Raw genomic sequence first — 11773 nt, forward strand, 5'->3', positions numbered from 1 at the left:
TCTAGAAATGGCTCTACTTGTCTGTATTGAGCTTTGTTTATTCATGTTCACTTTTCCTATTAATTACTTTCAGAAAGGTGAATATCCTTCCAACAGTTCAATGAGACAAAGCAGTCAGCTTCAAATGACTTTTCATTTCATCTAGTAACTTTTATGAAACCTTGCTTCCAAAGGGAGAACCCATTTGAAGGGGAACTTAGGTTCCATTGTAATTGGCTAATTCACAGTAAACTTCATAGCTGTGTCCTTATCTTCATTCTCAAAGATTCCTGTAAGCTTCAATGGCCACAAACCCTTCCAGGAATCACTTCTCCAATTTATCACGCTTCCCTTCTACTCCACACCACCTCCCAAACTGTAAGCTTTGTCAGGCTCTTTTAAAATTCTTTTTTAACCACCAGACAGGCAGTTAGCTTGCTTTTGTATTTAGGGGGTCAGAACAGGTCACATTCTGTCCTAGAAGAATTTTTTTTAAAGCCTACGTTGCAATTATAGGACTTCGATTTCAATAGAAAAATGTCCATTTCCAGTCAAAACCATTTTTATTTTAATTTGCATTTAATTTCTAGATCTGTGGTGTCTCTAAGTACATGTAACTTTTGGCCCCACTCAGATTTATTTTTCTAAGAGTTCATCTTGTTTGGGCCATAAACTGAATACCAAAGAGTAGTTTATAAAAGATAAATTTTAGATGTCTCTTGGTTAGTGTGAATCAGTCAAACATTTCTATAAAAGAAAAAAAAAAAAAAAAACCTGATTGCCTTTCAGGTTTTCAATTAAAAGGAAGGTTGGTTTTTATCATTTTTTGACCTCTAATTGGTCTCTCCAGTTTTTTTTCATTATTTCCAGTGTGAAACTAATGTAGAAAAATTTGATTGGAAAGTGCTGGTTAGTTTTACCAGAGCTGGAGAATCTGAGGTTTTGGGATATGTTACCAAGTAGAAATTGAGATTCTTAACTTACTTTCAGGGAAACTTGGTGTCAGATTATTCTCTCAAGTGCTGTTCTCAACTGGAAATTAATTTGGTTGGCCATCGCCATTCCGTAAGAGAGGTTGGGGTCAACATTCTGTTGAAACAGAGACCAGCGAAGTTCTTTTAGCCCCCATGGTGGAAAAGGCTGGGTTTTCTTCCTGTTATTCCTACCTTCATCATTTCCTCAGCTCCTCCTCTTTCTTTCTTTCCATGTGTGTGTGGGTGGGTGTATGTGTGTGTGTGTGTGTGTGTGTGGGTGGGTGTGTGGGTGGGTGGGGCGGGAGGCAATGATGTGTGTGTTGCAATGGTGTGTGTGAGGGTGCACCTTCCCTATACTTAACTCTGAGAGGAGACTACCAGCTAGCAGAATGAACTGCATGGGAGTTACTGCTTAATCTGATGCTCTTATACAATTAAAGGATTTGCCCTGCTCTCAGCTGTAATCTCAGTACTGCTGAATGGTGTACTGACACTGCAGGAAACAGCTCTGCCTCAGCAAAGCACTGCCACAAAGGTTCTCCGTGTGCGCCCTGTACATGGACAATTAAGTTTTAACAACAAAATTAGCAGAACAACTGGATGCTCTGGAAGTTGAGATCCCCTCACTTAGTGCCCCGCCAAGGAGTTACCCTGTGGACAGGCCGGAAGATCAGCCTGTCAGTATTGTCTTACAAGTGTTCCCAGTTGTGGTGCAGAGAGCAACTTCTCCCAGAGTAATTGTTGAGGATGCGTTACCCCTAGTGTAAAAATGACTGTTAAATGCTGTTGAGTCATTCTCAAGTCTCTCAAAGAATTAATTGCCTTCTAACAGTTGCTTCCAATGGCCAGCCCCTATGATTTTAAGAGACTTCCCATAAAATATGCCACTTTTGTAGAGAGAACAAAATTGCTTTTGGTGTCTTGTCTTTTTTGTTGTTTTGATTTAACTATCTTTCAATAGTTTGCAGTGTTTGCGTTTTTTATTACTTGTGTGTAGGGAGTAGAGGGGAGTTTGGTGATTTATTCAAATAGAAGTAGAAGTAAACACAACTTCAGATCTAGGGAGAAATCGACCTAACTTCTGAAACCCGATACACACCTTTCCTTTGAATTATACTTTGTCATATAACTGTGTGAAAAGTAGCAAACGGCATTCTTTGTGACTTTCCATCCTAAAAGACGATTTACAGTACATGATAGAGTAAATGTAAAGAAACAACTTAAAATATTAAAAAATATATATTGTCCTGAAAAAGAAAACATACGTATTTTTGAGCATGGCAGCTTTATTTTTTAGGAGCCAGTGTCATAGGTGGTGAATTTTGTGGGAGACTTTATGCCTCTTAAAATACGTCTTTTAAATTACACTGGGCTTTTAATGGCTGAGATGTGAATGGATTTTCCATGGTGACTTTAAGTTGAGCAGAATAACAAAAAGCTAACGGAGTAGCCTAGGAAAAGATGTCACACACGTTTTAGAATCTTTGAGCTAAAATCAGTTGCAATCTGTGCATGATCGGTGTTGATTTTGCTGGAGAGAATGGTCCAGTTTCCTGAATCTCCCCATGCCAGTGTGTTCTGGAATATCTAAATGTCTGCGGTCCAGGTTACACTAGAAGAATAAAAGATTGATACGAAGCACATTGTTGCGGATGTGAGCGTGTACTAGGATACCTGGACGGCAGTCACTCAACTCCAGGAATTATTTCTAAGTGTGGACACAGAGAGCTTTGCCTGGCCATTATTCCATATGTTAAAGAGGAATTCTTGTTAATCTTGAGGGCAAATCAGTATCCAGAGGCTGGCGCCAGATTTTCAACCATGGGTGGTATCCTGTTGTTTAACAGTGTTGTTTTCATAATTAAAAATTATATCTAGTTTTCCCTTAAATAGAAGCACACCCGAACTGACAAACTAATTTCTTTGTTGAGCTAAAATGGAGCTTCCAGAAGTGTACAAAGGCAAAAGACATGAGCTTTCCTCTACTGCTATTTAAAATTATTAGAATTAGTAGTAATATAGAAAGTGTCACCTAATGCTTGAAACTTTATTTTTGTGAAGTTTGGGGCAAGTGTGTGAAAAGCTCCCGAAAAATAGGTTTACTGAGAGAAACAATAGAAACTACCTCTGTTGTAAGGCCACTGCTGTAGAAACTATGTAAAGGACCTGGGGAGGAAAAAAAAAAAAAAAAGACGTTATTTTTACACTGGAGAAAATAGAAAACCAACTTCCTTTTTGGAGTTTTCCCAGGAAACTACTTTATAAAGACAAATTTAAGTCTTTCCGCTTTCTGTCCTTGAAGGTGGTAAATATGATCGTGGTTTTATCCATTTTTATTGTAAATGAAACAGAGTTCAGACCGTCAGGCTGTGCGTCATTTATTGGATGGCTGCCACAGACTAATGCAGACGTCCCACTGGGAGACCAGAGAAGAACTATACTTTGATTCACCAGATTGTGTTAAATAGTCCAGCTGTTGCGATTTGAAAGATAGTTACCTCAGAAGTGAAATAGAAATGAACTTGGCATTTATGCCTCAAACCATTTTTATACTGTTTGGCAATCAGCTTTTCAGAGGTAGCATTTTATAAAATAACTCTCACCGCTTAAAAGTTTCATTCACTGTAATGTTCAAAATGTCCCACCTTTATATTCTCAGTAAAATTAAGCTTGAGTGATACGCGGAATTTGCATGAAATAAGCATTTCCCCCTTCATTTCATGAGCTTTGATTGTATTCAATTCAGCTCAGAACCACGGCCTATTAGGGCTCTTTTGAGCATTAGTTAATTTGAATTGCAGCCGAAATGTTAGCTAGAATGTTGTTGAATATAACTGGAATGTGGAAAGTTGATTTTGAAAGGAATTTCATTGAATGCAAACAATGATGTGCTTTTTAAAAATAAGAATGCTGCATTTTCATCTCTTGTCACATAGTCGGAGAAATCACTGAGTCCCTTCATCAGGTTCAGCTTTGGCATAACCGTTTGCAATTGTTCTGATGCCTCTGGTACCAGTATGGCTTGGAGTCAGGTCTTTCACCGGCAAGCGGCCTCACCTGCCCGACCCCCACATTCTGGCTCCGCTGCAGTTGGGGAAAAGTAGCCGCTTTCTATAACCCACCTTGAACGTGGGCATCGGCCTTTGTAGAGAGGTATAGGTTGGAATATAGTCTTCTAGCTTTTAGTTTTGTCTTGAAATAGCCTTTGAGCACAGGGTCTAGAATCAGCCATGAAAAATATTTATTTGAATGGACCATAAATGACCACTAGTATCACATACAGCCAGGCAGTATGTTGTGTAGGAAAACAATATTGGATAGGAAATCAAGAGTCCACAATTGTAGTCCTGGATTTACTACTAACAAGCTGTGTGCCCTTGTTTAACTTCACAAATGAAGAGTTTGGACAAGCTCATAGCTGTGGTCCCTTTCGGCCTGAACATCCCATGATTTTCGTCTTCCTTTATATCACCCTTAAAGTTTATTTTACTTGAAGATTTTACAGCATACAGGAGAAGAACTGACATTACTCTTCATGAGTACTGAATTTTAATTCCTTATTTGTGGTTATTGTCCTTAGATGTTGAATTAAAATGGGGAAATTGGACAGAATAATGACAATTCCTATTGGATTTGAGCTTCTGGGATTTCTACCTGGGGGACAAGCTGTAGATTTGATCCTCTGGAACCTGCCACCATGGGTGCCTGGAGCAAGAGCCTGGGTCCTTGGCACCATCACTGGTGGGGCTCTCTGGCTGTCCTTGTGTGAGAGAAATGGAGTAGAATGAGGTCCAGGAGGAAGGCCCTTTGTTCCAGAAAGAGCCCTTGGCAGCTCCCCATGAGAGCCAGGAATGGGCCCACTGATGTCAAACTGGGAGGAGGTACAAATCACAGAAGGGAAAAAAAGAAATCAAGGAATAGCTTCAAGGGACAGATTTTATTTACAGACCTGAAAGAAGCAAATCAAGATGGATTCAGGGACAGGGATTCAGAAAGAAAGAAATCATCTAACACGCCAAAATTAGCCTATGGCATCGTCATCGTGTTTCTAGGAAAAATTGCCTTTCATGAACTACATGGGGCTATGGGAAAAGCAGGAATGGGGACCCAGGAGCCCCTGATCCATGCTCTGACTCTGCCACTGATAAGGCTGTGTGATTTTAGGCCAGCCTCCCTTTCCAAGCCTCATTTTCCTCCTCTGTCAAAAGGACGGGCAGGACCAGATGACTGCCATCATTCCTTTCAGCCTTAACCCAGTGGAACTCCAAGTTAGTGATCTTTACCCTTAAGAAGCCAAGTATTCTGGGTCTCGGTGCATAGATTCAGAGAAATTGGCCACCGTGCCTAGCTCAGTGATGATCAACAGAGAGTTTCTCAGATTGTAGCTTGTTGGTTTACTAATAGATTAATCTGCAGTTGAGAAGGTTACTTCTCAGAAGAACAATTCTTTACACTGAGATAATTTCAAGACAGTTCAGCCCAGCATTTTAAGGTGTCTGAGTTTCCAGTTCACAGAGGCATTTATTGCCTTCGTGGAGTGCTGAGGGCACTTTTTTGAAGTCCACCAGCTGACGAGGAGAGCTTTTTCTAGGATGTGTTCACCAACCCTTCACCTGCAGACACACGTGGACATGACAGCATTTGTGGTAGCTGTACAGACATGGTGAAGGTCAATGTAAGTTGATGGAAGTTACTCACCTTAGAATGAAATAAATACTTAACCTTTGCACACTTAGGTGGATTGGCTAGCATATGAAACAGTGGGCTTAGACCCAAGGTGGTGAGCTGGACTGGTTTTGAACTATAACAATTTAGTTGGGCTGGAATTTCATTTCCTAGATTTCCTCTGCTCAGGTGTTTCCAGGTTAGGATTGGCCACAAGGGAAATTTGCATGACATTTAGAAGGTGGAAGTGAAGTAGTAGCTTTTTGTTGTTGTTAAATGCTCTGAAGTTCCGTGTAGGGCAGGCGCGTTACAGCTCACGTGGCTTACAGCTGATATGCTGACTCTCCTTATTGGCATATGGTGGCAGCTGGGCCCACAGTTCCTCCACAGTTCCTCTAGCTTCACCCAGGCCTCCTCCCTCAGCTTCTTCAGATCCTGGGCCAGATATACGTGCAGCTAGCTCCATGGTGAAGGGCTCCGGCCTATCCTGCAGTTTGTCTTCATCATCAGGACTGGAGGTGGCAAGAGTCAGATGTGGCTCTGGTTTGTCCTGGGTCTCTCCCACTTAATGTCCATTCTCCTTCCCAGCTGCCAGAACTGCTGACTTCAGACCCAGCACCAGACGCCGACTGCCTAATTAGCTCCCTCCATTGCCTAAGGTCTCATTTCTGTAATAACTGCCTTATATCTCTTACAGTGTTCTGCTTCTCTCATCAACCCCTAATGCATAGGTGTCTCCTGGGCAGAGAATGTCAAACAACAGAAAGCACTGGGGAAACTACACCCAAGTCATGAGCAAGGCAGGCCACGAGGATGGTGTTTGGGAAAGGATGGCTTTTAAACAGCATCCAACTTCAGGCAGGGCTGTTGTGTTACAGTGAGAGAAACTGATTCTTCAAACATAGAAACTGACGTCTAGAGGAGGGGCTCCTTGGCCAGGGTGGGTGAACAATGTCATGGTGTTTTCCAACGACAAGGCATGACCAAATCCAGGCTAAAATAATCTGTCCTCACAACAGCACAGCTTTATTTCCAGGCTTCAGGGCATCTCTTTGCTTTTACCACCTCCAAGACAGACAGAGCTAAGTGTTAATGATGTTGATGACCAAGTTACACAGTTTGTATAACCCGATAGCAAGATGGAGTGGTATGCTACTGGTCAGAGAGTAATGAAACTGTGATCATTGGTTTGAGATTCTTGTACCTGTGGCTGGTCACACAGGCCACTTTCTCTCAATAGCTGATCGTTTGTTCTGTTGCTTTCATTGTGTAAGAGAGGCCCTCAGACCTGCTCGTACCGAAGCTGTCGTTTCTCCTCATTCGTTCTGAGCCTTTCACAGGTTATTAATATCCACTTCTTTCTTTACTCCAAAACACCAGGATCTGAGCCGAGTGGTGGGGAATATAACCGTGGACGTTACAGCATACATGTATATGCCCCGGCCTCATGGATGCTGTCTATTTAAAGAGACAGACACTAAAGAACTCTTTGCACATGCATTTAATTGTAATTGTGCGAAGTCTAGCAAGGGAGAAATACTTCCGGTGGTCAGAGAGTGTCTAACCAGGAGATCTGACCTGGAGGTCAGGAATAGTAGACGTTAACTCCTGGTGAGGATCTGGTAATGCAGCTCCCCAAGACGCGTCCTGACATCCAGAGGGAGGACCAGTGGTGTGCTGGTAAATGTTTAATATCTGGGGCAAAGAGCCTGAATCTGAGTGTTGGGTAAGAAGACCAGACAAGTCTGACTAGCCGCAGCCCTGCCCGCTCCAGTTACCTCAACCTTCAGGAATCAGGCCAGCAGCCCAGTACCTTCAGATGGTGGGCTCTGAGCATGACTTCGGAGAGGACTAGGTGCCAATGGCCTAATTTCCTGTCACGAGGTGAGAGAAGAGTGTTTCAGGGACATCTCTGTCTCTACAACAAAATCGCTATTCATTTACCTGAAGAAGCAATAGCTTCCTGCATCAGTAGAGAAGGAAAAAGAAACTACATCTAGATATAAAATCTCTCAAAAATCTGATTCTCCTTTTCAAAAAAAGCATGTGGTAACTTAGTAGCATTTTAGCTTCTTTTCTGGATTCTCCCATCTGCCCTGGCCCTCTACTGCCCCACCCCGGCTGTGACCAGGGTTCTTCTAGTCAGTAAAGGCAGCAGCTGGCACACCTCGCAGCTGTCCATCCGTGATCAGGGTGAGTCACTTCCCCTCATGGAGGCAGTCTCCTCAGAGCTAATCTGTAGCCACATGAGCCAGGGACACAGGAAAGGGGGTTAACGGGCTCCTTTCCGCTAAGTGAGGACTTGGCAGGAGTCTAGGCGCATACAGAGGAATGCTCAGTGCATCCCCGAGCTTTGCACTTCCTGAGAAGAACATGTAATTAAGGAGGTAGGTGCGTTTCGCTTTTTAACACTTGTGTAGTTAATTGCTCTGACTTTTTTGCCTTCTTTCTTCTCTCCTTGGGCTCCTAATATGTAATCTGATAGCTACTTTTTTTTTTTTTAAATGGCTGGCATCTCAAAGAAAACTTTGTGCATGTTGGTTAGACTTAGCACATATTGGTTTTTATGTTTGCCTGAATCCTGGAATATGAAAGACAAATATTTTTTCTCTCTGCTTTTTTGTTTGTTTAATTCTTCATTCCATAGGCCTCCCAGTAACACTGGCTGCAGGAGAAAAGACGTGAGCAGTGAAAACCAAGCTGGACCAGTTGTAGTTTTAGATCCTATTTCCACACATGCATCCCAAACCAAAGATCAGGTGGCTGACAAAGATCCAACTCAACCCAAGGAGGATGACGGCAAAATTAAACCAGAATGCAAAGAAGACAGCATTGAAAAAATCAGAGAGACAGACAGCTCCAGCTGCTGATCGGTAAACCAGGAAGTTGACATATTCCGAAGTCCTTTGCAATAAGCACGTGATTAGTTTTGCATATTGGCAAGGGCTATGGACATTCTGTTCTTGGAACTCTCTTCAGAATACAGGTTCTTTTTAAACGTCACTTTGTAAGTACGTAGCTCAACTATAAACATAAGTAAGCTACTTAGCAAACAAACTCACTCAAGTAGTTTTTGGTTTTGATCTTTATAGGGATAAGGTTTTTTCTAGTTATTGTATTAAGCGTGGCTTCTTTTTAAAGGGTTACAAAAAATCCAGATGTTGGTATCTTTTTAGGTAATGTGCATACCACTCATCAGATGTAACACAGAACATTTTTGGTACTTCTGGGTAACTGGACAAACAGAACTAAGTGTGACTTAAAGGTCCCCAAAGAAGCTTCTGTTTAGGATCTGATCCACGTTTGATGAGAAATTGCAGTAGCATGGGAACTGTGGGGCATTGTAGCTACAGATGACTTTCTTGGAGATACTGAGATAAGCTTAAAATCCAGGAGCTGGCATCAAGTTAGTGGTCCCACAGTCAATGTTAGTTACACACGTTGTTAACTCCGGGGTGACAATACATGCAATTGATCCTGTCCAAAGCTTCCCAGGGACTTTGGTGGGAATACTCTGGTGGCTGAAACAGAATAGAAGGGAGTGCCGAAGTCCAATCCTTGAATTCAATACAGTACAGTGTTATCTTGGTAAGCCATGTGCTCTGTGCTAGGTTAATTGTGTTTTCTCATGTATTAATGTGGCCCAAGTACCATATTGTACCACAGTTCTTATGTACAGCAAAGACAAGTGACAAGCACACAGTTTTCTTGCTTTGCTGCTGATCTACATTACACAGGAGTTTGTGTGTGTGTGTGTTTTTAAAGAAATTAAGTGGTAGTTAGTCTCTAAAAATACAATGTTTCAGGCTACCACAGTGGATAAATAGAAATGTAATCAGGGATTCTTTTTTTAACTTACACAGCTTTTCAAAGTTGATTGTTTCAAAATTGGTGTTTATTTAAAATATGTGGTAATGTACTTGAATGCATTTTTTTTTATGACAATGATTCAGTAATGGTAATTTTACTATTAAAGACAGTGAAAGGTTTACTTTTGTTAGCATGGCTCAGCATGTAGCTGTCAGGTGTTTCTCACCTAAGGGCAGAAGAAAATGATAGTAATAATTTCAGTCGTATTTTATTTTTGCACGTGCGTTAAAGCATAGGTTTGAAGAGGTGGCCAGGCGGGTAAATGTACTTCCTCAACTTGGAGATAATTATCTTTCTGTAGGTTTGTTAGCTTGACTCTTTCCATATTCTTCCAGTGATAATTTTACAGTTCCTTACCTGCTTACTCATGGGGAATTAAGATGTGATGTTTTTCAATTGTAATTTTTCCTAACTGAATAGTCCTGCTATATGTTCTGCTAACTACACACTGCATTGATTCACTCAAACGAGTTGTTTTGCTGTGATTGGAACTGTTCTCACCAGAACCTATTAAAAAGCACCAACAGTTTCCCACGAAGGGTCAGTTGTGGTTATTGACATTTTTGGTTTGTTTCCTCAAGCTTGATATTCTTCAATAGGGTAATCGTGTGAGAGTTGATAACTCTAGTAATTTTTAATAATCCACAAAATGGTTTATTTGAGGAATTTTGTTCCATGTTTCTTTATACTCTCCCCCGTGTGTCTCTCATCCATCTGCTGGCACACACCTTAGCGATATTTAGGAGTATAAAGCTACATACACTTGTCCATATTTCATCACACACATCGATAGAATGTTAACCATTATTTCTTGGGTAAGAAGTTAACCATTTGGTGAGATGTGTGAGCTGGACCAGGCCACAGCTGCTTAGTAACCATATTGTGAAAATGCTCTTGCTTCTTTCTAAGCTGCTTACTGTCCTTCACCATGATCACAAAATGTTTTAAATTAATCTGATGTTTAAAGGTATTTGAGGAAGGATATTTACTCACCCTTTCCACCTGAATTTTTTCCTTTTTCACCTCACCTTTGAGGGTATTTTTGCCCCTGGTAGGGTGCCATTTGCAGTTAGTCCCAGATGAGAAGACTAGTAGGGCTTGTCTCCTCAACATGTTTGCAGGGAAAATTGCATATCTTCTACTTATACTGCTTTAAGGCTGAAAGGGGCTGCCATCTTTATGTTTTTGTTTTCTCTAAAAGACTGTTTATTCTTCCTTTTGTTTTGGAAATATAAATTCCGTCTCATCCTCTACAGAGTTTTCTTAACTAATGCTGATACATTTTTATGGCCAGAGTGAGGCAAAAGAATAGAGGTACATTGTGCTCTTGCACAAAGAGTAATATAAGTAAAATTCTCGCATCCTTGTATATCTGGGCTAGTCTTAAATAATTTAATCTCCACAGTCATGTGGGCAGTTGGTCAGCCCTGTGGAAATGGATTGGCTAGGTCAGTAGGGCTATGCCCATCCAGTCTGGTTTGGCCTGAGTAGAAAGGATGGATATTTGGGCTGTGACGAAAAAAACCAGCTGCCACTGAGTTAACTACAACTCATGTAACCTAGTAATTCCTCCTTCCTAACCTTCTTTTTTAACAGTATAGGTAGTCCCCGATTTACGACATACTGGAGTTACAACGAACCACATTTACAACTGTTTGGTGTTTTTTTGTACATCTTATTTTTTTTATTGTTAGTAATGCAGGTTTCCCTTGCTATCTGAAAGCAGAGTGTAAGCCAAAATGGTGTAAAGAAGCAATTACCATTAATTTATATGAGAAAAATCTTTGATTGTCCCCAGACCCAAAAAGTAACCTACCAAATCATACCAAATAACACATAAAACCCTTATGAGCTCTCTTAGGCTTTTCTGATACCTTAGGATACATCTTGCTAATGGATGCAGAAAATAAATGGACATAAAGCACAGATGTTCACAGACACAGCTCAAAGCTATGGCAGCTTGATGCTGAGACGCTGAGTGTAGTTCCAGAGGTAGGAGCTTGGAGAGGCCACTCTTGCCTCGTTAATGGCTCGCTGCAAAATAAACACTGAGTGCTATTTCCGCTTTTCACCTTTTTCATAAAAGGGAAAATCGTCTTCTTTCAGTTAGCGAAAACAGGTACTAATGTAGGTCTTTTGTAAAAGCGAAGTGGCATAAAGCGAACTTTCGAAAGGTGGGGGATAACTGTATGCACAACATAGAATATTGCAGTATGTAATCTGCTGATGTTATCATTCTCAGATGTTCACTGGCAGTGTTCAAAGATTGCATTTACAAAGATATT

At 41.1% G+C, this 11773-nt stretch overlaps 1 protein-coding gene across 1 annotated transcript in view; it reads left to right on the top strand.

The window, feature by feature from the left end:
* Positions 1 to 10435, top strand: part of SHTN1 (shootin 1) — a 103844-nt gene extending 93409 nt beyond the window's left edge. The window contains exon 17 of the mRNA XM_010588965.3: positions 8266 to 10435. Within this exon, the coding sequence (XP_010587267.1) occupies positions 8266 to 8488 (223 nt within the window). The 3' untranslated portion in view covers positions 8489 to 10435. The remainder of the gene's footprint in view (positions 1 to 8265) is intronic.
* The last annotated feature ends 1338 nt before the right edge of the window (positions 10436 to 11773 follow it).

The sequence above is a fragment of the Loxodonta africana genome, chromosome 16 (genome assembly GCF_030014295.1).
Source record: "Loxodonta africana isolate mLoxAfr1 chromosome 16, mLoxAfr1.hap2, whole genome shotgun sequence".
Classification (NCBI taxonomy): Eukaryota; Metazoa; Chordata; class Mammalia; order Proboscidea; family Elephantidae; genus Loxodonta; species Loxodonta africana.